This window comes from Maylandia zebra, linkage group LG14 (assembly GCF_041146795.1).
Source record: "Maylandia zebra isolate NMK-2024a linkage group LG14, Mzebra_GT3a, whole genome shotgun sequence".
Classification (NCBI taxonomy): Eukaryota; Metazoa; Chordata; class Actinopteri; order Cichliformes; family Cichlidae; genus Maylandia; species Maylandia zebra.
Genome location: NC_135180.1, coordinates 15,345,802 through 15,373,772, shown reverse-complemented (window position 1 = coordinate 15,373,772; position 27,971 = coordinate 15,345,802). Strand labels below are relative to the sequence as shown.

At 41.8% G+C, this 27,971-nt stretch overlaps 1 protein-coding gene across 1 annotated transcript; it reads left to right on the top strand.

The window, feature by feature from the left end:
• Positions 1 to 12,226: 12,226 nt before the first annotated feature.
• Positions 12,227 to 25,861, top strand: bace2 (beta-secretase 2). The gene is made up of 9 exons (XM_024805008.2): positions 12,227 to 12,738; positions 16,853 to 16,941; positions 17,073 to 17,289; positions 18,993 to 19,124; positions 20,246 to 20,380; positions 20,693 to 20,794; positions 22,359 to 22,508; positions 22,607 to 22,775; positions 24,065 to 25,861. The coding sequence occupies exons 1-9, from the start codon at positions 12,445 to 12,447 to the stop codon at positions 24,304 to 24,306; spliced, it is 1,530 nt and encodes a 509-aa protein (XP_024660776.2). The 5' UTR covers positions 12,227 to 12,444; the 3' UTR covers positions 24,307 to 25,861.
• Positions 25,862 to 27,971: the final 2,110 nt, after the last annotated feature.

Sequence of the window (27,971 nt, the reverse complement as noted above, 5' to 3'; positions counted from 1 at the left end):
TATTGTTTTTATGTATTGTTACTGATATATGAACCTATCTCCAAAAGACAATCTTGAAGCATCGCTATGCTATGTTATTATCAGCTGCGTGGTTCGTTTTAAGATGTGTGGGTGAAATTCTAGTATTTTATTTGGGATGTTACTCAGCTCTAATCAGCAGCTATCTGTGTCCGTGTGACGCATCCATACAGTTTATGGATGTAGCTTGCTAACTAAGTAAGCAATTATCACCAGGTGTTCCAGGTGAGTTAGAATGATCCAGAATGGTGTTCTAGCACCTTTCGTTAATGAGAAATGAAATTGTGAAGGCAGATTCATGCATTTTACTGTCAAATGAGTTATTTTTTTGTGTGCTGAGATACTTGCTCACTATGAAGAAGATAAGTCATTTTATTCGTTCTCATCCGTGCAGTCCATTCATGGTACAGATATAAATAAAGTTGCAGCTGTAGCATTTAGCTAGTGCTGCGGTAGAGGTCAGATAATCAGTCATACTGTTTGCGTATCGGTGAATTTTAAATGCAACTTGCAAATACCTCAACACATATAATATTTCTGGGTGATTTACAGCTTTTTGTATTTTTCCGGAGTGAGGTTAATGCGCAACACTGAGAGATGGAGAACGAAGTACGAAAGGAAAGAAAAGAGAGAAAGGTGAGAGCGTTTGGTGGCATTTGATCATTTTTAACATAGACATAGTTTTTAAAAATGTTGAAAACTGGACATTTAAATTGTATATGTGATGTTGTAATGCATTTTTAAACTTTTTTTTTCTGAGTTTTGAAATCAGGTAGTGGAGGTATATATATATATTGTGTGTTTCTGAGTTACATTTTTGCAAAACATCTTGCAAAGAAATGTGAAGAATGCTAATGTTCTGTTATTTAGGAATTGCATGAAAATGCCAGACAGTTTAGTGCGTGCTGTGCTGGATATTTTGCAGTGTTGTGACGAAGTTTGCAGCAGTGCACTGTGTTGGCCTGGTGCTGAGCTGTTGTTGTGTTCAGCGTCATCATTAGATCAAGAGTAGCAGGCACCGTTTTACATTTAAGGTGAGGATACTGATTAGTTTCATTTAGTGAATGAATAATACTAGTGTTATAGTATCTCTGGCTGGAAATCAGCCATGTAGCACACTTCAGTTGCTAAATCCAGAAGAGCATCAAAAAAATCTACTGGAGCTGACAAAACAAGTTATTTTCGACAATTTATTTCTAATGAATTCTACACCGCTACAGCAGATCTTAGTGGTCCTTCACATGCTAACCTGAGCATTTTTAACCCCCTATTACTACCAATAACCTATTGCTATACCAATTTATAGCCAAGTATTTAGTTTATGAATTTGATTGACAGATATTTCTTTTTTGGAGGATTAATTTTCTTCTAAAGTAGGACAAGATCTATAAATACCATATGAAACCATGAAACAGGGGATATAGCTAACCTACTACTGTTAATTTACAAAATAATTTTATCAGCACTTTTAAAGCGCAGTCTTTAAACAGATTACTCAAACTGTGGATTGGATTGTATGATTGTATGTATTCACCTGTGAACTCTACATGTGCTTTAAGTGTAGTTTGTTATCTGAGAGCAGAGGCTATCCCTTGGCCCATATTTCCACTCAGCGTCTGCATGCTCGATGCCTTTGTTCCCTTCCTACTGCAAACTCTCAAAAACCTGACTATTCTTTTATTCGTTTTTCTTAATTGCTAATTCAGATTTAGGCCCTAACTTCAGTCACACGTAGCAGATGTTACAGGATTTCAGAGGCAGTAATAATGAGCCAAATTCCCCAAATTATGCGTTTTAACCTAAGTGTGCTGCAACTGACAGCTGAGTGCGCTGCAGCGTATGAAAGCACAGACAAGTCGACAAAACACACGCAAAGTGAGAAAACACCTTTACTAATTTGATAATACACACAGAGCAATTAGGGAAAAAACATGCTTCAATGTGAGAAAACACAATGAAATTCAGACAGACATGTTTCCAGGGGACACTAAAAAGTGACGTACACGCTTGGAAGCGTTTGTTGTTGCTGTGGTGAATAATAAAGTTAATGAAGTCGTCTGTTCAACTGTGCTGTGAGAAAATGAGCTGCTTTTTTTTTTTCAGACCACATTTTTCAGATATCGACTGTTAACCCTGCAAGCGTTTCAGGGTCACGTGCTTAAGACTTCGCTTCGACTCTGCAAAACGGACCACAGCACACACAGCAACCTTTTCCCGTCTCCTCCTCAATTCGTAATACCAACACCCCAGCCTGCTACAGCAACCCCAGACAGTTTTCCATTGGTTAGCCCCAAGACACAGAGGAGCATATCTGTAGCCAACCTTGACGTGCTAAACTAGGACGCTGAAGGGGACAGAAATGGGAGGAGAGAGCAGGAGAGTAAGCGAGGGGAGGGGAGGGGAGAGGAGTGGAAGGGGGAACCTAATGAAAACCTGCTGGAGGAGTGGCAGAAATAAGGAAGTGAGGATGGAGAGCTGAGAGGGTTATGGCAAAGAGGGGGACGGAGAAAGGAGCAGTGGAGAGGGAAGGGAGTGAAGGTGGAGAGTGTGAGTAAAGGGAGGGAGAGAATAGGGTGGATGATTTTTTTTTTTTGGTGATTTGTACTCCGGCTGCATATGTGCCTGGTCTCCATCTTCTCCATTCTCTGCTTCAAAACTGGAAAAATCAATACGCCCACAGTCTAGTGTATCCCCACAAGAACTGGATCATTAAAAATATATAATCAAACGCCCGCTCGTCATTTTTCATCACCATTACCATCATCACGTATCTGAAGAGCGCACAGATACCAGTATATCACCAACATGGTTGTAACAATTTAATAACCCAATCAATGGCCTTCTAATTATTTCAGTGCCACAGTTAATTGTCCAGTTAAAGCAGTCCTTCAGCCTCGACTCGCGCAGAGAATGGCACACGGAGACAGGCTGCTTGTTAACAAATGCACACAGCAGAACCGAAGCTGGGCTGTTGTAATAAGAATATCTGACTTCTCACATTCACAACTCAATCCAACTCAGGGTCGCAGTGTTGCCTAGTAACGATGGCACACTACTGACCTTATCTACGTGGTCATAAAAATGTATGAAGAAGCCCCCCCCTCACGCCTTCAACCTCCTCCCCGCCAGCCTTCGCTTAGTCCTTCCTATAACCACACAACAACCTCAGAGCTCTTATCTCCCCTCTTTTACGAGTAGCAAGTAGCCAGGGGCCGAGCATCCTCTACACTCCCCCTAACCCTGCCGGGGCAGCTCTGCGGTGGGTATTCTCTGCCCAGGAGCTCCTGTCTCTTTTTATACAGAAAGGGGGGGTGAGGAACATGAAAACACTTGAGCCTTCACAAAAACACAATGCGCTTGTTTCTGTGCACACTACATGCATGCAGAACACAACAGATACAACGCTGGTGGGTGTGAAGTGGGAGGCTGGAAGGATGCAGATTGCATGCTATGAAACTGATAGATAGCTGTAAGAACAGAGGGACACAGTCAAGCGCAAAGGAGACTGAATACCGCACTGCAAGGTGAGTCGGTGCACCAGCCTTCATAATAATATTCTTTCAGAGTGGATTTTCTCTTCAGCCTGCAGTGGGGGGGAAACAAGAGTGTGATATAAGTGTGGAAGAGTGTGAGAAAATGTGTTTAGTGGGAACAGAAATACAGTATCAGCACCACAAATATAGTTTATTGATGAAAGCAATTTGCCAGTGAGAGATGAGATGCATCTGATCTCTATCCGCTCGTGAGCACCGAGAGCCGGGTTCAGCTTTTCTAATTGGGTATCGCCTTGGAGACGCCCATCCTAATTAGGAGACAAACTCCAGGTGTTGCACCTGACATCACCTCTGAAAGTCACAGAGGGAGTGTGACACATACTGTATAAACACACACATCTGCTCCATCTGCTGGCTTTACAATTAACGCAGCCAGGCCGGAATATGTCGAAATTCCCGCAGCAAACTTAAAACGGACAAGGGGAAGGTCTTTTTTATTCGGCTATGGAGGCAGACCATCGAAGTAATTGTTCTTTGTTTTTATTTATTTATTTTTTCCGGGGGGGGGGGGGGCACAAGCAAACCTTTATGCTCATGTCTCACCTGAAAGCGATGGCATCTATGGGCAGATTGGAATGGATGGTTACAGATTTCATGCACTATGATAAAATTCCCTGTTAAATTACAGTGAAGTGCTGGAGCTAGATCTGCTAGCATGAAACTGTATACAATATATAAGCTGTGCAGTATGATACCGTCAGCTGTGCGATTGCCATTTCTTTTTTTAATTTAGTGTTCTTCCTCTAATCTCCATAAACAGTATATGACTGTAAAATATAGTGAAGCATTGAATAACTGCAACATTAAAAACATGGTAACAACCGCTGAGGTTCCCTATGTGTCCTCGTTCACACTGAATTATTGTATTCCCTTTCTAAATTATGACATAAGGTGAGCAATTCCCATTGTCTTTAACTGCACAGTCATAATCCTGCTTTATACAACATTTTGACAGCCACCCTGAAGATGAACTCTGGGTATGTGGATGGATGTGACTAATCATTTGTGCTCTCATAACTGAAACAACCACCACAACACAATTAACGTTGTAAACATCCACATTCCTGCGAGTGCTGGCAGGCCTCTCATTTCTGATTTGAGCTGAAAAATCTACATAGTTCAGATTGCACACTACCTTTCTTGTTTCTCTGAGGTATCAGTATTTATGGGATTCAGCTGTATTCACCAAGACTGCTCACTACTGCGCAGAATTTCCTGTATTTACAGTGTGTGGTGAATAGAGTGAATGATTATAAGAAGAACCACTTCATTAAAGAGATCCCAACAGAGAGGAGAACCCCAACAGCATCTCAGTAATGAGGATGTCCACAGCCTCCCACTGCAGTCCGGCCCACAACTACAGCAACATCTGCTCTGTGGCACCCAACACATCAGGTGGGATCCGCTCTGTTTGAAAAAACACAGGAGGCATATGTATGCATATGTACGAGTTAGAGTAACTAGGGAGACTGGTGAGGGTATGAGTAGTGCCTTGAGGCGAGGAGCAGAAGGGTGGCAGGGTTTCTGACACGCCGTGGACTGTTTAGACGCAAGCCTCTATGACTCATCTACGTGTCACTAATGCTTTTCCTATGAATGAACAAACAGATACACTGCGGAGAGGCATCGCTATCACCACAGGGGGAAGAGTAAGTGTGAGTAGCCTGTGAGACTAGGATGAGACACCCTTAGTCATACTCCCGCCTGTCTGAGGAGCTAGAGTTGCTGTACAGTTACAAGTAATCGATCTAAAAAAAAATGAAACAGATCAAAACCAGCTGTCTTTTATATGGCTGGAATCATACAGTGTGGTGCCAGTGGATGAGCCGTGATGTATCCATGCACCTGTTGTCTGGCACGTCCCTCTCATCTTATGTAGACTCTCCTCATTTGGGCTCATCTCCTGCAGCAGCAGCTGTGAATATGTGCACCTTGTTAGGCGGTTGACAGTTCTGGCAGAAGGAGAGACGGGGAAGTAGCTTGTTATGAAGAACAGGCTAACTATATGTCAATCTCTGCCGTGCAGAGAAGAAACAAAAACAAAGATGTGCAAAAAAATCCTTTTAATCTCAGCCTAAATTCATTCTTAAAGCAAGCTACGTTGTATTTATTTAAATATTTGAGTCCACTAAACTAAAAGCTAATTGACCCCAGCCATTTTTTTTTTTTGCTAATACACTGCACTGCTGATTAGATACCAAAAAATGAGATTTGTCTGAGAAACATGTGGACAGCCTGATTATGATGATCTGCCCCACTGTGATCCCCATTTACCGCTCATCCAGCTCAATCATATCTGTGCTGTAATTACACTGCATTCAAAATGCTAGCAGATTCAGCAAACCTCTGAGCAGCATTATACACTTACAGTGATTGGGCTGTCTGCAGGCCTGATTATTATAGCCCTGCGTGATGCTTTAAAAAAAATAAAAAGGATGAGAGCTGGGGTCACCGAGAAAGCAGCAGAGCTAATTCGGGACTTCACAGCACAATATTTATTTCTATGATCAACCTGTTTGATAGACCTGCTTATGCTTTAAAATAATGCACTGTGTCAAATTAGACTGGTAAGAGTAAGAACAAGTGTTCAGATGGTATTTTGTGCAGTGTTAATATTTTTACAACATCCTATACTTTCTTACACTGTGGCAGCCGATAGCCAGTAATCTTTGGAAATATTCATTTATTTGATCTTCAAATAGTCTCATTTAAGCTTTTAAACACGTTTTATGCTGCATTGGTTTCTTAACAAAAGGAGAACTCACTCATTCACACTCACTTATGTCAAAATTGCCAAAATCCCAAGTTAATTATTAAATCAAACATGTACAATTTTGAAACCCTGTAAAAACAGAAAGCACTTTTTTAATTCCACATGGTTACCATCTACTTACTTTCTTTTTAGATGACTGTGCACTAAATATATTTTCACCTGCTGGTCAGGTAAAATCAGACATTTACATATCTGATGTCAGGCTTGAGGAAAGTTTGACTGCCTGTAAAAAAAAGAAAAGAAAAAAAACCCCAGTGAGTTTAAAGCAGATTAATCAATAAGAAAAACATAATTTGCTATAATATAATTTACTTTAGAGAACAAAACTGAGAATGTAATAAATATATATTAAATTCATCGTGGTAATTAGTTGGCATAATGTTACATTTAGATGTGCATCTGTGCTTAGACGTCGATGTTTGTTGTTGAGGCTGAGGAGGAGGGCTTGCATTTGAGACAATGTGGAGCAGTCTCCTCCTCTCATCAGCTGTAATGATCAGAGCTGTGAGGATTAAGTACCGATGTCCCAGTAAAGGAACTTTGCAATGCCAAATGTAGGACCACTGGCTCCCCTAAGCTGTCTAATTTGCTCATCCACCAGATGCTACAGCTCTCTTAGATTGGATTAAAGGCACAAAAAGGGTGTTGAGCGCCTTGTTGTGGGCAAAAGTGGAACTGCAGGGAGAGGCTTTAGGACCAGATTAGAAACATTGAATTGGATATAAGACGGGCACATTATTAAAAATACACTTTATAAAAGTCATGAATGGGTATTTTGTCATAATTTACATTCTTTGATGAATCACTTTTGGTCTTTTTTACCAATGAGTCTTTATCTGATGGAACCTGATCTCTACGAAACCGAAGATTAAATAAAAGGAGTCTTTTCCATTAGATCTGTTTGATCTGATCATCATTACAACTCTTTAGCTAAAACTTTTAATTTGTAATTGGTACACTTTTTAAGGTGTTTACAAATTTACAAGTATATTGTGGCTTTAAATGACATAAAGCTCCACTTCTCATTAGAAGACTTCATAAACAAAACCAGGTAGAGAGCCCTAAAAAGTTGTTAAACTCTTCAGTCAAAGGATATATAACATACCTCCTGATTTTCTGCATTAAGGGGTTAGTAGGCTACCAGACAAATGATGCATTAAAGCTTCGTCCTGTTTTTAAAACTCTCAGGGTAAGGAAATACCCCAAGGTCCAGGGAAGAAGAAATAGGAATTGTGCTTAAATGGGTCATTCACAAGACCCAGTGCATGACAAGCAGTCCACCGGAAAGATAAATTTTTGTGGTCACAGTAGTTTCCCACATTATTAAGGCTAATATAACTATAGCGATTAACTTCAATGAGGGTGTGAGACAAGCATGGGTGGGGGACAGGGAAAAGAGCCGAACATGTGACACTACTGTGCACTCATGAGGTATTCAGTGTGAGACACTGGTTGTCTGTGTGTGGAAACAGGCAGCATGGAGAAGACCTGTGACAGCGATCTTGCCTTCCTTTCTTACTCTTTCTCCCCATACGCTGTCAGTGCCGAACCGAAGCCGTCTCAGCTGAAACATGCACGTAAAGCTTTCTAACTTGGGGAATGAAGTCATGCAAAGTTGAAATGCATACACAGAGGTTTTGTTCCCTAATACTGTAGTGAACAGTTCACAAGTTGGTGGGTGGATATATATCAAATTATAACTTGTTTGACAAAGACAGTTTCTGTAGTTTTCCCTGTGTACGCCACCATCATGGGTTTTAAACCAATATTAAGTCTTTGCGAGGGCAGACTTTCAGCTTTATTTAAAAGTTGTTGTTTTTTTTTCAGCAGTTTTTATACACTTTCCCCCATTGTAATGGGGACAAACACAATTGGACATTTGATCGACAGGCAGTTTCATTGCCAATTGAGGCCTGTTCCCTCGTTATTTCATGACAAATGAAGTAGACATAATGCTCCATGTTTACCCAAAGTATTCACTCACCCACCAAATCATTCAGTTCAGGTGTTCCAATCACTTCCATGGCCACAGGTGTGCAAAATCAAGCACTTAGGCATGCAGACAGCTTCCAGCGCGGTACCGTGATTGGATGCCACCTGTGCATCAAGTCCAGTTGTGAAATTTCCTCAGTACTAAATATTCCACAGTCAACTATTGGTGGTATTTTAACCACTAAAAGCAAAAGTAATAGGCCACATAAAATCAGAGGGTGGGGTCAGCAGATGCTGAGGTGCATAGTACACAGACGTTTCTGCAGAGTCAATCACTACAGACATTTAAACTTGTGTTCTTTAGAATAAATCAAGAACAGTGCATAGAGAGCTTGATGGAATGGATTTTCATGGTCAAGGAGCTGCATTCGAGTCTTACATCATTAAGTCCAATGCAAAGTGTGGAATGCAACAGTGTAGAGCACCCCACCACTGGACTCAGATCAGTAGACACTGGCAATCTGACGGACAAGCATGGGTTTAGCCATTGCCAGGAGAACGGTAGTCATCTAACATGGATGAGAGAGCTTGGTGTGGAAGAGTTTCAAAGCCATTATAGCTGCAAATGGTACGCTGACATTATATTAAATGCTATGGATGAAGAATGGGACATGGCTCAATTTCATATATGTGTGAAGGTAGAAGATGAAACACTTTTGTAATATAGTGCATCTGAACATGATTCAAGTGTTGGATTTGTGTTTCATAGCTTTTAATTGTAATTTAAAATATGGGAAGCCATCATTAGCCTGCAAAAAAACAAACAAACCCTAAAACCTAAGAGAGATAGGAAGAACTTCAGGATTGGCCAAATCAACAGTAAGGTTCATTCTTAAAAAGAACGAATGCATTGAGTAGCTCAGCAACACTACAAGGCCTGAAAGACCACAGAAGAAAAATAAAGTGAATGATAGGATTATTTCAATGCTTAAGAAAACATCTAACCAATAGGACTTGAAGAGGCAGGCGTCTCAACCAACCAAGAGATGCCCTCATGAACGTAAATACAGAGAGTTTGCATGGTGCAAACCACTGGTTACACTCAGAACAAGATTATACACATAGCATACTTGGAGTGTGGTGTGCTAATAAAAGATACTGGACATGGGTTTTCCAATGCACAAGGCTGAGTACTTACAGGTATTTTTATTGTAGACTTTCAGATATACACATAAGTTAAACAATGGAATTAAGACTTCTAGTGAAAGCCTAGTTTCAGCGTCCTCAATACTGGTATAACTTGAACCGAGTCATCTTTGTAGAATATCTTCACAAATAGCAAGCAATAAACGAAGATATAAAAATGATGCTGTAAATTCAGACATTACCGACAAGACATTTTATAATAAACCTTTCCATAATTAGGCAGAGGCTCAAGCTGCTGGGAGGAAGCAAGAATAGTGTCTTACACAATTAATTTGAACACATAAGACCTTAAAACTCGCAATGACCAACATATCAAAAACTCAATCCATATTCAAAAACAAGGCTTCAGTCTTTGGCCTAAATGCGCCTATTGCTCCCCGAGCAGGCAGTGAGCCACAGTTGTGTCTAATGGGTGAAGGTCCGACCACCAGGAACTCACCGACATCACCTCCACTAGGCCTGGCTCCAGGGTGGTGCTCCAGTATCCCATCCCTGGTAAGGTAACTGGGTCTCTGTTGCTCCCTACCTATAACCCATTTACCTTGGGAGACCCTACCAAGGGGAAGTTACCTTTGTAACTCCATGGGTTACTCAGGCACCAACTCATAACATAGCAGTATCTGCATGGGGGGGAGAGAGACGAGAGTTTGTTTTGAAATCCAGGAAAGCAGTGGAGTCTAATACAAACGTGCATTAGGATTCACCACAAAGATTACTGAAAATTATAAGCATCTTGTGACCCTTCACACCTTCTCAGAGGTCTGTAACACAAAGGATTTATTTTAGCCCTGATTCCCAGTGTTATGAGGGTTACACTTTATTGTTTCATTACCATAATGACTTATTCTGCAGATCCAGCTGCTTCATGTAGGTCATGTTTGAGTCACGAGAAACATGCATGAAACCACCTACAGGCCAGTTTTTCAGAGAACGGTATTATACCTCCTGGGAGATCCCTCAGATATCAGTGTGCAGACACCATAAGGGTCCAGTTGTTAGAATCTAAAGTTAGTGTGTCCCTGATGGAGCGCGGTAAGGAAAGGAGATTTTTATTTCTTGCATTTTTCTCCTCCTTTGAAAGCAATATCCTTATAAGCCACCTCCTTACTCACCACTAAACAGTTTAACACAGCTGATGTTGCAGCTGAAACTATGTAGCTTGCATGCCATGAGAAAAAAAAACACAATTTAAAAGAACATAAACCTGTAATTCTTCTTAGGCCTTAGTCTTTCTCACCAGACTAAGGCGAGTACTATGCTTTAGCAAATAGTTGGGTTTAAATGGACTAATACTTAGAGCACTGTTCCAGTTAAACACATTCATACAATGTTGATTACCAAAGGAAAGCTTAAATACTGTATTACACTGCTGTATTACACGGCTGAATGGCTCGTATTCATGCTTGGGAAAGCTTACAGTTTCTCATCCAGGTGATAACCACATTGGTGTAACATTAGGGTAAGTGAACCAGGTCGTAGTACAGGCCCCAGGTGACAGGGACAAACACATAACAAGAAGCTAACCCACATACACTACGTTGAACTAATATGTAAAGTTAACCTTTGTTAAGACACATTTAATTACATAACTGGACACCAGGAGCCAAGATACAGGGCACAGGTGTTTTATACTCTGGCCATGATGAGGAAGTTGGTTAGGGGAGGAATCAGAACTGAGGCTGTGTTAACTAATACTAGTCACTACATAAATGTGGAGCTGCACAGCAATCCCAATAACAGGATTTAAAGGGTGTTTAAAATGGGAAAAAAGACACCTGTTAAATTATAATATTATTTTATGCCATGTTATACCCCTAGTTAAAGATTGTGAATTATTATGTAGTTTTAGTTTGCATTATTCTCCTGAATTAGAAGAAGCGGATAACTATTGCATTAGTTAAACTGATTTGCACAATAACATTTTAAAAGTAGATAGATAGATAGATAGATAGATAGATAGATAGATAGATAGATAGATAGATAGATAGATAGATAGATAGATAGATAGATAGATAGATAGATAGATAGATAGATAGATAGATAGATAGATAGATAGATAGATAGATAGATAGATAGATTACCACAAAAAGACAACAAAAGGTTTCGGGTAGATGACAGAAAAAACAATTTGTTCTGATCACATAAGTGAAGCAAAATCTTTGGAGTAGTGTGGGGAAATCTAATTACAGTCTTTTAAAAATGGGCACATGCCCCCCAGTGCTATCAGTCCGGTTTACAGCAGTCCAAGTTGTGGAAGGAAGTCATGCATCGTGGAATCACATCACTCAGCCTGATACCAGGAGTAAAGGATGTGGTAAAAACCTACAGCTCGGCAACTGCGCCTTCAAAATAAACCACTATTCGACTGGCTTTGAATTAGATGAGACACAAATGTCTTTACATCTGTCTAATAATAAACCCCTATTAGAGTCGCTATGAATTAAGAGAGACAGAAAACCTTTTGGAGTTGTCTTATCTGGTGTAAAATACAAATCTGGCAAATCAAACACTGCGAATAAGGGAGCGACTGAAAGTAGCTTTTAGAAATGCAAAAATTGCATAAATCCCATTCATAATTTATCTAACTTTACCTAGCGTGTTAAACGCCTGTTTTGTGTGGCCGTTACAACAGTTACGTGTGCTTTAACTTGAAAGCAACTGCCGGAAGTTGAGTCTTCTGTTTGGGCTAGCTTGGCGCCGTCGTAAGAGTAGATGGAGGTGAAGTTTCTCGCTGGAAATCGATCGACAGCGGACAGTTCAGTGTCACTCACACCGCGGAAGCATGTCACCATGTACGGTGTCTTTTTGACGATGAAGCGGGATCGTTTCCATGATGGCGACCGCAGTACGGGCCAGTGTGAAAACTTGAGGAGAAAAGTTTGAGCACGGAACAGGAGTCTTTTTCTGAGACTTTCTCTGTTGTTACTGGCGTGATAAAAAACAAAACAACAAAAAACTAACATGGCATACTCAACTTTCGTTTCGTTTGTGGCATTTGCTTTGAGTTTGTACTTCGGAGTGTCCTATTGTTACTTTTCCATACCGCTGAAAATATACCCAGGGAAGTACAACGTCTCATCGGATGTGAATTTGACGTCTCTTCGGAGAGTAGCGTTAAAGTCTGATGGAAGCGGTCTCTCTCTGGCCTCTGATCCCACCGGTACCGTGAACTTTCTGGACATGGTGAATAATTTGCAAGGAGACTCTGGGAGAGGCTACTACATAGAAATGTCAATCGGTACTCCTGGTCAAAAGGTAATGTAGCTCCTGAGCTGCTGTCTGTTTTAACTCTTTTTTACGTTTCTCATTTAGACTTAAACGCACCACTTGTGTCAGCTTTCCACTTTAATCACTGTATTTGCGCTGTGTTGTGTGTTTTTGTGTTTATTTGTTTTTTCCTGGATGCATTTGTAGTGTGTTTACTGTGTATGTGTGAATAGGGGCTGGTCCATCCACCATGTGATCCAGTGGTCAGAAGGTGGGCTGGGTGTGTTTGTTTTGACTCAGGGCCATGGATACCCATCTATACAGCACTGTGTATTTAAATATGCTTTTAAATGTCTGTGTAGGTCATCTTGAACGTTTGAAAAAATAAGGCAACAGACTAGATCTCTATTACCCAAGAGGCTCCTTCATTTCTTAAAAAAAAAAGAAAAAAAAAAAGAAAGAAGTCAGGTATTTAATCCCCAGTGGAGGGTTGCCCCCTTTGGAAGTGGTCCTCAGGGTCCCTGATCCACTTGGTCATGCGAGTCGTCACATGAGTCAAGGTGGGAAGGGTGAAACTACTGTGAGACTTCACCCCACCACATCTTGTGACCTGTTGAGGTCACCTGATGCAAGGTGTGAGTGGAGATGAAGCCTTCATCGTAGGTGGACGATAGCTGGTGTCGTAAGCCACCACCAATGTTCAATCACTGACTCCTTTAACAGCCATATTTTTTTTTTCAAGCTATTAAGTCTATACTTCAAAATATAAGGTTTAAATTTACCCCTGCAGCAGAGGGTCATGGGAAGATAAGTATGTCTAGTACATTCTTACATTTAGGCTCGCCTGGGACCACGGAGGAAGGATAATATAGCTGTGAGGGTGCTTCAGCCTTATTATAGCCTAGGGGTCTGTAGACTAAACCCCCACCACCAACACCAACACTCTTTCTCTGGCTCACATGCACTCACATGATGCTGCCTGCGAGGACCAGTGTTTCTTAGCAGGCAGCTGACAGGGATTACCAGGATCCCAGGCAGCAGAGAGCACCCCGAGAGTTGTACAAAATAGCACTTGCTCTACAGCAGGGATATTCGTTGGCTGCTATTCTTTTGGTTGCAGAACTTGGAAATGCGTACGTGTAATTTATTAGAACGTCATTTTTATACTGCTTGTTATGTAAAGCGCCTAACAAGATCATATTAATAATTGAGGAGGACTAAATCTGGGTGAGCTGGAGCTCCCATCACTATTAAAAATACATGAGGCTTTAAGGGTGGCAGCGATTTGCCTTTGTGTTGTAAAGTAGTTGTCTTTGAATTGGAGCTTAAAGCAAAGGTGAATTATCTCATTAGTAAGTTGACCTGTTGCCCCGGGGCATCTCGAGTTAAACAGATCAGAGCTTTTAAGACTCTTGGGCAGCACATCTCAGTTTCTCAGGCTCACAGAGGCTTATCTGCGCTACCTGCCATGTCGCTGAGGATAACATTGCAGCACTTGCCAGAGTACACTTCCCACACTTCCTTATTATCAAGTCACAGCGTTGTATGCTTAATGACTTTTGTCCTACTAGAAAAGAACACTTTATAGTGTTCCCCAAAGAAGAAAATTCCCCTTTACCCTTATTACTTATCATTATTCAACAGGTAAATGTATAACAACAGATTATCAATCATAAAAGTCAGTCAGTTAAGCAAATGTCATCAATGCATTAGCACTGGAACTAAGATTACTATTCAGTTATATTCAGCATATTGGTATTTTAAACATGTTTCTCTATTGGGAGGAGTATGTATGTGTCAGTGGTGGCTCACCTTTACAAAACATTAAATCAGAAAGGGCGCAGTCTTTATGGTGTTTTTTTATTACAGCTGTGTGTTTCCTACTTTGTCAGGAAACTTTCTGTGCAGAGAACATTCACAAAAAGTTAATGACACGTTTAGGGGTTTGGCTATTGCCATTTAGTTTTTTGTTTCTTTGTTTTTTGTTGAATTGTTCACATTTGGGTGAGATTATGGAGATTATGGAGTGTTTTTTTTAAGGCTAGCTCGCTTGTTTAGCAGAGTGGATCCATATTGCTGCATCAAGCATTAAAACCACCTGAAAGCTGAACTTGATACAGATACCTGCTAAACAGCCATTTTTATTATTTGTTCGCGTTTAAAGTCGTTCTTGCACAATTTCCAGGATGTTAATATTACGGATGTGTGAACATAATTGTAGGCTCAGACTTCTTTAATTGGTTTATGATGCACAGTAAAGATAGAGGAAGCTTCACCTCTTGATCTTCTAGTCTTTTAGTGAAACCTTGCCAGCAGAGAGCCATCTGCTTTGGTTCAGATTGTTTATGCGGTGGCAAAATGTCGTGTAACTCGATACTATTGAGTTATACTCTCAATATTATTCTAACTAGATGATGATGTGATTACAGGGCCGCGGTGTTCAATGAGGCACTATTCAAATCAGCCACTAATTGCGGCGTCTGTTAGCATGTGGCACACACAGGTTGAGTGTTGGCTGGAGAGCCTCACATCTGCTAATTGGTACAAACAGGTAGCAGATGCACGCTGCCTCCATGGAGCTACCGCCAATTAGACAGCGAACGCTCAACTGCAGACTGCCTCAGCAGGGGAAGAGACTTGCCTGAAGCTCTGAAGCTTGACAAAGGGAGGATAGTGTGACTAGTAAAAAGATAGGTGGTGTGGGGATAAGGAGCTGCCCTTGCTTTCCCTTCTCGCTATTCTCCTTCACCACAGGATATCAGAATTTTCCAGTCAGGCCTGTTTGACTGGTTCAGGCCTTGTGTGAGTGGCCTGCTGCCATCTGCTAAGGTGGCAGAGGAGTTTTGGATGGCACAGTGACAGTGGTGGGACAGGAGCCAGCGCAATGAGGAGGAACTGATAAGCCTGGCTCAACAGGGGTTTCCCATGGCTGAGTGAACCAGTCGATAACATGTGGTTGATAATTACAGACCTGCTTTCATAAAGGCCAAATGAATCTGAGCATGCCGGTGGGATGTCGGCTACAAGGAAATGAGTAAGAAAGTTTGCGCTCATAAGCAAACAGTGTAGCGTAATGGTCAACAATGGTCAACAAGCGTTTATCTGAAATGTAATTTAAGTAAACTATTGCCCGCTGTTGTGGTGCGCCTTAATGTAAAGGCAAACGCAACGAGGCGACAGTCGATCAGTTGTTGAAACCGCTGTTTACATTTGAACATGTCTAATGAGCTGCTCAGTTTTCATAGATTGCCACGAGTCTTTGTTGCTGATTCATCAGGTGGCGTCGGGGCATTAGGTTTATGACCCCCGCCTCGGTGGCGAATGCTTGCCAGCGAGTGTTAACATGGCCACAGCTGAAACATGAAGGTGACAGAAGTCTGCTGTTTATTTGTTCCTGTTCATTGACTCGATGCCTGGAAGACAACTTGATCTCAAGTGCTGTTAACTCGTCCCCACTGTTCACATGACACATACCAAACAACTGGTTAGGTCATACAGTCATGAAAGCAGCTTGAGGCTGTCGTGTTTGACTCTCAGATCACACATTCAGTGAACACTTGCGTCCGAGGTGCATTGTTAATGACGAAGACCTTTCACACCAGTTTGTCCAACACTAGAACTAAACCAAAAGTAGTGCCGTTGCAACTTCATGTGTATCATTTCCTCTCGTGTGTGCTGCTAAAATAATGTTTACAGACGTTATTAAAAATGTGTAATTAATTTTAGCTGCAACCAAGCTGCGTTTTCTTCCTCCAGAGAAAATGTCCATTTACGGTTCTATATGAATCTTTCAGATGGGCACGAAACGCCCCTAAAAGAGATATAACCTTCTTTATGTTCGGCTATTTTTATGGCCCATTTCCCTTTCATTGTTTCCTTGAGAACTGTCGTGTAATTTACCTTTTGTGTTTTCATGCTGTGGGGAAATTTCTCACATCTATCTTTCTCCCTTCTCCTCTAATCATATCTGCAAACAAACTTTAATGTCTTTTTAAAGCTTAAAGGCTTGTGAATGCATCCCACTGTGCTTAGCTGTCATTCTTTTCTTTTTTTTCTTTTTTTCTTTTTTACCATGTGATTCTGGGGCCATGTAAGTGGGGGGAGGGGGGGTAACAGATAGCTGGAGTGATTGTTAAAACAAACTGTGCCTTCTGTTTTCCAGCTGAACATCCTGGTGGATACGGGTAGCAGTAACTTTGCCGTGGCTGCAGCTCCACACCAATTTATTACTCATTACTTCAACACTGCACTGTGAGTGGCTGGAATACTGCCTGCTTGCATTTTGTAATAACTGTAGTATAACATAGTAAATACATTCAGTTTTTGTTATATATAGCTTTGTAACTGTTTACATATTCTGTCTTCTTTTCTCCTGCTTTTAGTTCCAGTACCTACCGTTCAACCGGTCGCACTGTAGCTGTAAGGTACACCCAAGGCAACTGGGAAGGTGAGCTGGGAATAGACAGCGTCTCTATTCCCAGAGGCCCAAACGGGACCATCAACATCAACATCGCCGCCATCCTGTCTTCTGATGGCTTCTTCCTCCCTGGGATCAACTGGCAAGGCATCCTGGGATTGGCCTATCCTGTGCTGGCACGGGTACGGGAGATACTCATTTACAAGTTTGCGTAAAGTTATTAAGCAAAGTCATTGATTTCTGCCCAGTGTGACATTAACTAGTAAGAAGCTGTTTTACACTCTAATGAAAACAAAGACGACACTCAAAGGACAGACGTTTTGGCGCACTCATATGTGAATTGTGAAAAAAATGGGGATTTGATTTATTTCATTTGTGTTCTGTTCAACCGTTTTCTTACACTTGTCCAATTCAGGGTTGTGGGGGCCTGGAGCCACTGTCATAGGGTGAAAGGCGTGGTATACTAGACAGATTGCCAGTCTATCAGAGGATTAACAGAGAGACACATTCAGGTCTACAGCCATATAAAAATCGCCAGCTAACCTAACGTATATCTTTGGACAGTGGGGAAAACAAAACAAAGTACCAGCTGGTGGATTTGAACCCAGGACCTTCTTGCTGTGAGGCAACAGTGCTACCAAAAGCACCACCGAAGTGACTATAAAAGCATTGATTACTAAAATAACATAAACTAATTATATTGAGTGAATCCTCAGAGCTTGTCCGGACAGGCAACGTCATTCTCACTTACATGCCTCCCACTCCTCACATCACATATCAAACACCCTTCCAATTTAGCAGTCTACTTAAGCTGCAAATCCTCTGACTGCTGCCCTGAGTCACTGCTGTTTTAACCCCTGGAACAGCCCCAGCATCCACCTGTGTTCTCCGTGGGATATTTGCTCCTTACTCGTCAATTTCTTGGTGTGTCATATTTGCAGAATGTCATTTTTGGAGCACAAACACCATACTCTGGTTGAATTCTGTTTCTGTATGAATCGTTGCAAAATGATTTGGCTAATTAAAGCACTGTTTTCCATGTATGTGGAATTAAACACAAACCTAAGGATGAGAGCAGAAGGAGGAAGCAAAACCTGAGAAAATGTGAACATGCAGGTTTCACAATGTGACAGCATTGCATGGCTTCCTGCTCGCCTCCATTTCTGTTAAACCACTGAATAACTTTGCGGTCTAATCTTATCTGAATGTCGTCATCCACTTTTCACATGAAAGAAGAAAACTTGTTTGTGATATAATTACAGGAGTGTGTGTTTTTCTTATAAAATGATGGGGTGAGGTTATGTTGTTGCTGTATTTTGTCATCTCTTACTTCCATCTCCCCTTATACCATAGATGTGAATTAATCAGTTTTCTTTTTTCAAAAGAAGAGCTAAATCAAGGTGCTTTACCCAGTGTCAGCTTTTTTTAACAGATTAATCTCGTCTTAATGGAGCGTTAAAGACGTCAGCGCAAACTGCACAATACGTACCTTCATTCTGCGCTGACTGCAACAACCTTTGGAATCAAATGTCAGTGATTGTGGAGCCGATACGCTTACACTGACCACTTTGTGCTATTGGCGACTCCTGAGTGCTGAGGTTGAACTTTCTTCCAGGCTGTTTGTCATGCATGACATGGTGACACTGTGGAGGAAAACAGGAGTGAACATATCACAGTCCAAACTGATGATACACCGCTGTCACATAAAAACACATTTCAGCATTTCCATTCAATAGAGCTGATGTTTGAGGTGATTGATTTTCTACGATGTTGTGTGTGAAGCTTTTACAATCTGTGTAGTTACACAAGCTAAAGGTATGAAACGCAAGTGTAAAGGTTTCACTCGATCAACATTATTTAACACCGTCTTGTGTGTCTCCACCAGCCTGACTCGTCCGTGGAGCCCTTCTTCAACTCCGTGGTGAGACAGCTGGGAATTCCTGACGTCTTTTCCCTCCAGATGTGTGGTGCTGGACTGTCAGCCGGCAGCGAAACAGACACTACGGGCGGCAGTCTTGTGAGTAGTCAGAAGTAACACCCCAAGGAGGAGTTTGATTAGATAAAAACATTGGTTTTAAACAGTCTTTATATTTTGGATCTCTGTCTGAGATTTTGATAGCTTGTGTGTGTGACCAGCACCTTTTTATAAACGTCATAGCTGATGTCCTTCATGTCACTGTGTTTCCACATTGGAAGGCCTTTCTACTTTGACTGGAGCTAATTAAGCTAAGATAGCATCCTGCTGAGAGCAAGTCTGTCGCCGTAATACTTTCGACCTTGGTGCCTCGCTCACCGCATCTCCATCATGTGACCCGCTGGTGCAGACAGATGGATAAGATGGCAGGGTGCTTGTGCGTGTATGTGTGTTTATTGACTGTGGTCTGTCAGAGTGTGGGCACGGGGATAAACATTTGCTAGAGTGTATTCTTGTTGGATATTTAATGTGGCACACTTGACCTGGTGATGATTGTGTGGTTTTATTCCTTCACAGTGGTGAAAGTTTCTGCCCGAACATCCACTAAGAATGTTTTAGGCCACAAGTCATATGCTAAAAATTAGAGATTCCCACACAAGTCAGATACAACGATGAAGCAACAACATTATATATCAAAGAGGTCAAAGGTCACAGGGATATCACAACGTTCTGTGAAGCACTTCTGACTAATATTGATTAGGATATTAAGTAGATCTAACTGTATCGATATTTGTAACAGCTGATTTAAAAAAGGTAAAAAGGGAGACGGTGGAAACACCATAGTTTTTCCACCACATGACTCTCTGCCACTCCCTCTGTTAGCAACATGTTTGGAATGCCACAAACAAAAGCCGAGCAGAGCGTGAATGAGTACATAATAACTATCATAATGCACAAATAAGTACACATAACAAATGTTATGGAAATCTGTTGTTTGTGTTTTGAGTGTTTGGGAAAAAAAACAATTGGCCGATATGTCAGAATTAGATCACTAAGTATCGGTATTTATCTGTCTTAAGAATCCTATTCCTATCAGGCTCTAATTTTAAGTTTAGTTAGATACTGAAGTGGTGAAGCTAAACAGATATGTAAACTGCAACTTAGCTGATTTATTGAGGCAAAAAAAATAAAAGGCAGTAATTCTGGTTATCTTCTTCTCTTAGATAATGGGTGGGGCTGAACCAAGTCTGTATCGAGGCTCAGTGTGGTACACCCCTATAATAGAAGAGTGGTACTACCAGGTGGAGGTGTTGAAGCTGGAGGTGGGAGACCAGAATCTGAATCTGGACTGCAGAGAGGTAAAACTTCACGGTCTGAATCGCTTCTCTCACTGTCTGATCCTAACTCCACACTGCACTATTTCAAAGTGAACTGTAACTTTGACTTGGAAGTTGACTCACAGCACTTGATTAACTTGCTGTGTCAAGGTTAAAACACTGAAATGTAAGAGAAGCTGAGTAGGAGTGCTGCAGAGCAGTGTAATCCAGTTTGTCTGCTTGTGAAAGAACTTCCTCATTTTATATTCTTTTGTTTGCTCAAGGTCTTCCATAGGAGTCCGTTGCAGCGAGAACAAACCCTACCGCACGTCACTCTTTCTCTCTTTCTTTCAGTATAACATGGATAAAGCTATAGTCGACAGTGGGACGACTCTGCTGCGACTTCCTGTCAACGTCTTCAATGCATTGGTAGAAGCCATCATACGCAGCTCTCTGGTATGCTGCCTCCGCTCCACAGACAATCATGAAACATGTTGTCAGAGCAAAGATATGCAGGGGAGAATAGCACACACTCACTGTTCAAGGACGTAGTAGCTTTAAGTGGAGGGATCGAGGGTTTTTTTTTTCCTGGTGTGTGTGTGTGTGTGTGTGTGTGTGTGTGTGTGTGTGTGTGTGTGTGTGTGTGTGTGTGTGTGTGTGCGCGCGCTCCATGCCTTTGTTTATTTACCATTAGGCTTTGCACATTTCTCACCTTTTTGGAACTGCACACAAACAGTTCCCAAGGTTAATTTGAACTTGGAGGCAACATTTTCAATTAAAGCAGCCACATCCTTGCAGATGAATACATCCATCCATCCATCTTCATCCGCTTTATCCGGGGCCGGGTCGCGGGGGCAGCAGCCTAAGCAAAGAGGCCCAGACCTCCCTCTCCCCAGCCACCTCCTCCAGCTTATCCGGGGGAATACCAAGGCGCTCCCAGGCCAGCTGAGAGATATAATCTCTCCAGCGTGTCCTGGGTCTGCACCCTTTTCCGGCTGAGAACCATGGCCTCAGATTTGGAGGTGCTGATCCTCATTCCCGCTGCTTCACACTCGGCTGCGAACCGTTCCAGTGCGAGCTGGAGGCCCTCACCCGATGAAGCCAACAGAACCACATCATCTGCAAAAATCAGAGATGAGATTCTGAGGCCACCAAAGCGAAAGCCCTCCGCCACTTGGCTGCGCCTAGAAATCCTGTCCATAAAAATTATGAACAGAACCGGAGACAAAGGGCAGCCCTGGCGGAGCCCATCACCCACCAGGAACGAGTCCGACTTATTGCCGGCAATGCGAACCAAGCTCTTGCAACGGTTGTATAGGGATCGAATGGCCCGTAGCAATGGGCCAGACACCCCATACTCCCGCAACACCTCCCATGCTATCGTGCATAGATGGAGCGCTTTAGGTTGAAGTTGTAAAATGTTGCTTTTTTTGTTTCTTTCTTTGTTTTTTTGTTTGTGTGTGTCAGCCGGTACATAAAGGTACATAAAGTGCATGAGGCAGTTAAACAACTCCTTGGTGGCAGAGCCCCTGGTGTTGATGAGGTCCGCCCCGAGTTCCTGAAGGCTCTGGACGTTGTAGGGCTGTCCTGGTTGACACGCCTCTGCAATGTTGCGTGGAGATCAGGGGCAGTACCTGTGGACTGGCAGACCGGGGTGGTGGTCCCCATCTTTAAGAAGGGGGACCGGAGGGTGTGTTCCAACTACAGGGGGATCACACTCCTCAGCCTCCCTGGGAAAGTCTATGCCAGGGTGCTGGAAAGGAGAGTTCGTCCGTTAGTCGAACCTCGGATACAGGAGGAACAATGCGGTTTTCGTCCAGATGAATACAAAGTAGGAAAATGAAAGCAGAACATCAAAACTTGTTTTGGTGCTATGTTGACCTTCTTTTTCTGTCTTTATCCTTTTTATCCTTCGCACTGTCTCTTTTCTGTCTCTGTCAATTTCTTACTGTGACTGTCTTATTTTCTTTTTCTCTTTCCTCCTGTGTTTTTTTTGTTTTTGTTTTTGTTTTTAATTCAGATCGAGGAGTTTTCTTCAGGGTTCTGGGAAGGCACCAAGTTAGCATGTTGGATGAAGGGAGAGAACCCCTGGAGGTTTTTCCCTAAGCTGTCCATCTACCTGAGGGCCACGAACACCAGCGAGTCGTTCCGCGTCACCATTCTGCCTCAGGTGCCAGGCACATATATAATCATATAATCATTCCTTCTCTAGAGCTTCCATCAAACAAAGACAAACTCATCTCATCCTCATTTCTTGTCATCTCACAGCTTTACATCCAGCCAATCACGGATGTTGACGGCACGCTGGACTGCTTCCGTTTCGGGGTGTCGTCGTCAACAAATGGCATGGTGATCGGCGCCACTGTTATGGAAGGCTTCTATGTAGTGTTTGACCGCACTCAGCGGAGACTGGGCTTCGCACTCAGCAGCTGTGCAGGTCAGGGTTCATACTGGTGCCACTTACTGCAGTTACATGTCTGTAAATATTTCGCTTTTTATGAGAAACTACAGCAGAAATCCTAAAGTACAGAGTAAACCAGACATCAGCTAATGATAACTTACTGACAGGCAAAGTCCTAAAGTCAGCCACTTTCAGGCTCCCTGACCAAGAGCTCAACACAGTGTCCTGTTCACTGAGATCTAAACGTCAACGGTTAAGCCTTCAGTGGCACTTCCTCATAGTTCTGTGGAAAAATGAACTTTGGCCAAGCCTCCCTCCCTAATACTAAAGTACAAAGTTCATTTTTGTTGTGTACTGAGCAAACACTTTTGTAGGCTTAAGGTTGGAGGCTTGTGACAGCATTTAATGTCTAAGCAGGGCAGGTAAAATAAATAAGAAAGTTAAATGCCATTGTTTAAAAAAAAATGATGCCTGAGCCCGTCATCGAAGACTACGAGCAGCAGTGTGCTTGATTAAAAAGCTGGGATAAAGTCTGGAGCCTGGCTGTTTAATGCTCTGTATGTGAGAACAAGAATTTCAAGACATCCTGAAGCCAATGTAAAGATTATAAAATAGGAGTGACGTGAGCTCGCTTGCTGCAATGTGTTAATGGTCTGTGTCATTTGGAGGCATGAAAGAGATCATTTATCTAAGCAGGTAAACAAGGCAATAATTGTGCATGAATAATTTCTTCCAGTTCCACCAAATTCAATTTAATTTTATTTTTATGGGCTAAATCACAACAACAGGAACCCTCAAAACATTTTATATTGTAAGGTAAAGACTACAATAATACACCGAAAATCTCAGCAATCAGATGACCCCATTTGAGCAAGCTCTTGGTGACAGTGGCAAGGAAAAACTCCCCTTTAACAGGAAGTAAATGTCAAGCAGAACCAGGAGGGCAGCCGTCGGCCATGACCGGTCGGCCAAAGAGACCATATTTAGCAATTTCTAAATGTTCCTTAAACGAGGAAAAACAGGAATGAAAAATGGATTTTGCACACTTTTAAAAGCAACAGTTGTTCAGTTAAATGTTTAAATGTTTAAAACGTTCATTTGCTCATTGTCAAGATAGCCTCAGCTAGCTCTCAGTCCAGCAAAAGTTCTCTTTACCTGTCTTTCCAGCTTTTCTCAAACATTAGCTCACAGTCACAGGTTAACTCTTTTTATTTGGCACTTGTTAAATTTGTATTGAATGAGGGCGTATGAGTGATGCTAACTTAATGCTGCTTTTTTGGTTTTATGAGATCATGTTATAAGACCTCTCTCATACGTCACTGCAGTGAGCGATGGGGTGGCTCTGTCAGAGATCGAGGGACCCTTCTCTGCAGCGGACGTGGCGGCCGACTGCTCTGGCGGCCCACTGAAGGAGCCTCTTGTGTGGATGATATCTTACGCCCTGATGGCAGTCTGCGCGTTGGCCCTCCTCATCCTGCTGCTCATGCTCATCCTGCCCTGCAGATGCGGAAACCGGAACGGTGAGATCACGGACGAGTCCTCGCTGGTACGACACCGCATCAAATGACTGAGAGGGCAAAGTAGAGCGAACCCGGGGAAGGGACAGTCGGACAGTGAGCAGAGCGCCTCCACGAGAGGCTGCACCGACCAATGACACTTGACTTAGGATTTTTAGACTGGACTCATCAGCTTGGCCCACAGAGGCAGTCGCACAGACAGATCAACTGCCTCTGAAGGGGAAAAATCCCCAGAACAATTCTTTAAAAAAACAGCTGTTGGTGGTGAATTTGTATTTTCTTGTTGGTTTTTTTGTGGTCGTGGCCTCTCTTTGACGATGATAGTTTGCTAATGTTATGCTTATGTTGCCTTAATCCACCTACACAGGCTGGTGGAGGCACTCAAATCATAACTGGGCTTGTTCTAATTAAAACTGCTAAAGGTATTCTGAGAAATCTAGAACTTCAATAACACTAGAAGATTAAAATTAAAATTTTTAAAGCAGTTAATAAGTATACACACACTAACCATCACAGCAAAGAACAGCTCAGCGGTGCAGACAATCACAGCACATCCAGAAGGAAGGATAATAACACTGATATCATCTCCATGCAAAAGGTGTTTTCTAGGTTTCTAAGCCTTATAAACCAAAAGTGCCTTCGTTTTTGGTTTTTTTGTTTGTTTGTTTGTTTGTTTTTTTTGGGGGGGGGGGGTTCAATCTAATGCCAACAACGGGATCTATTTCTTGGATCTATTTTGAAGTTTTCCACTCGTCTGTGGAGTCAAATGATTACCCAGAGATATTACATAAAAAATAAACTAATTAAAGTAAAGCTGCTCACTGGTAATAGGAAGAATATGAAAAGTTAGACTTGTGTTTACAGCGCCTGTAGTGCCTCTGTGGTCTCGGCTCTCTGCTAGAACAGTATCAGCAGTTTGGGACTTACTCTGCTGAATTGCACTTCCAAAGTCGATCAAAGTGTTATATAAAACGAAAGATCAATATTTCTCCTTCTGTAATGTAGTTTATTATTTTAATGTAGCTATACCCATTCTGTATACCCTCAGCTTTATATTTAAGTCTCTTTGAATGTGATTGTATCATCATCATCATTATTATTATTATTATTATTATTATTATTATTATTATTATTATTATTATTATTATTATTATAATTATTCCAGATCTTTGCTTTCTGAGACTAGAATTCAAAGGGTGTTTATACTGCACATTTTATACAAATCATATACAGAAACACTTCAGCATTGATTTCCTTTGTTACTTGTGAGCTTCAGTTAACGTTCTAGCAAAGCAGACATTCCTGTTAGCAGTAAAAAAGAGATAAAGAATCAACTTATTGAATGTCATTTTGCAGTCTGTTCGCACCAGTGAAATAAGGTCCATACACAGTCCACAGAAGATGCTGCGCCACAGTTCAGCCTCATTCAGCTTCCTGTAATCTGACCCAAGCTGCACTAACATGTCGGAAAAAATGTCAATTTGTGAGACTGTTTCACTGAAAGCACACTTGAATCTAAAACTGCTCGCTTATTTATGAGTGTATTTTTTCTGTGCCAAAAATTGTAAACTGTGTTGTAAATAAAACAACTTGTGACAAATCAAAGACATAATCGTTTTTAAATCATTTTTATTTCTTTTTGGATGAGAAATACAACAAAATAAAACGTACTTAAATGTAGCTTATAATAGATAAAGTAATTTCAAAAAGTAACAAATTATGAAAAAGAAAATGGCAATAATTCAATGTAAGTTTTTCTCTGTATACGTGTCGGGTTGATACCTCTGTAAACAGAAGTACAATTCATCTGGTTGTGTTTGAACATTATCTGCATGTAAGTTGCTAATAGCAAATATTTTTATGCTAACACAAAAGGTCAAGATGAATATAATTACTTCATAATCATCACAATATTAGAGCTGTAACAGTTATTATCTTGATTAATGGTTAAATGTCTCTCAGTGTAGCCTTGAGCCGCTCTTCATTTCTGCTTAATTTGCCAAAACACGTCTAAACATAAGTAGAAATACAGTAGATAAGGCAAAAACAGAGTTTGTACAATTCTAACAAGCTTGAAAGATGATGTATGTCACCACCTTTACCCGGTTTTAACACCGAGTAAAGACTAGGTCTTTTTTTTTTTGGATGTCTTGCTGCATAAAACCTTTAACAAAAGGCTGTACTATATTTTCTAAAAAGCTGTGATTGCCTACAGCTGTTTTACCTTTATTTAAGAAAAAAATAAGAAGCAGTGTCATTGTGGTATTTTAAAAAGCTGTGTCATCAGACTCATGCTCTGGCTTCCTCAAAGTACCTTGCTCAATTCATGACACAAATGTTGAGAACTACGAGTCAAATGTTCAATACAGCTTAATGCTACTTGATGTCAGTGTTGCTAAGCATACGGCTGAAACGTACACTGATACAAATGATTGATTAGAACAACTTTTAGTTGCCACTATACGAGCTCATCATTTGCAGAGGGACCTGTTGCTAGTTTAGTCTCTCTGACTGTTTCTGAGAGTAAAGTACACAAGTTTCACGACTCAAGGTGTGCTTGGTACTTTTGATAGCTATTGAAACGGTTGTGGGGCGGAAAGTGGCTTTAAAGAGCCTTCGCGATTTTTGGTGATTAAAGTTCAGTCATTTAGTTGCTTTACTCCAGCCCATTCACTAGCTGAGACCACATCCTCATGTAGGTTTGGTATTTCTAGTACATAATTGCAGATTGCACGAGCATGAATTGAGGCTGCTGTTTGGGGGAAGGCCTCAGAGGGGACTTCCGGGTTGGGCATATCCCGATGTGCTAATGAGAGGTGAATGAAGTGGAAAAAAAGGAAGTGTGTGGGGTTGTTTATAGACTGAGGGCTGTGAAATTCAGATAAATGAGCCAGTACACACCCAAGAACCCAGCCCCAGATACTGAGAACCATCAATACACCATTGGGTGGGGGCACCAGCCACTGGCTGGGAAATAGGCCCCACACCTGGGGGAGCCTGACATGTTCTGAGAGACAGAGGTGGAGTCTAAGACCTGACCTGAAACATAGATATTTACTGTGTAACCCTCCCCAAGACCTTCGGTGTCTACATGCAATTTAAAATTGAGAAGTGGGCACCGACACCAGAGGTGAGGCTGAATGAACAGACTCTGGACGCTGTTCAGTGTGCCCACCCCGAAGGCCCTATATGTATGTGTCATGAGAATGAAAGTAATGAGAGTGTCTAAACTGTGGAGGAAAACTAAGGTACAGGCAGCCATGAGGGGGGAGAGAAGGAGGGCCTCCCTTGCACCTCAGTGACACACCTGCATCCCAAGCCCCTGCGTGTGTGGAGGGGGGAGGAGCCAGCTTCCTCGCTGACCACCAAGGGCAGGGAGGCGCAGGCCCATACAGCCCATGGCTGCAGCACCATCGACGCCCAGGGTGACCCGTCCGACCACCCCACTCTTTTGTCTCTTTTAGCTAGGTGCTGTTTTTAAGCTTATATGATTCACAACTCAGTCTTCAGTGGCTTAACAAAATAAAAGCATTGCTCTGAAAATGATCAAGTACAAGTAATGGAGTCTAAATGAGTGAAAAAGCAGCCAATGTCCAAAGAAAAACCTTTAAAAACCTTCAGAAGACCTGGAGAACTATTGATCAAGACCACTTTATAAAAAGTAGGAAAGACAAGAAAGTATGCTCACACTTTGGAAGCAAAATATGAAGAAATG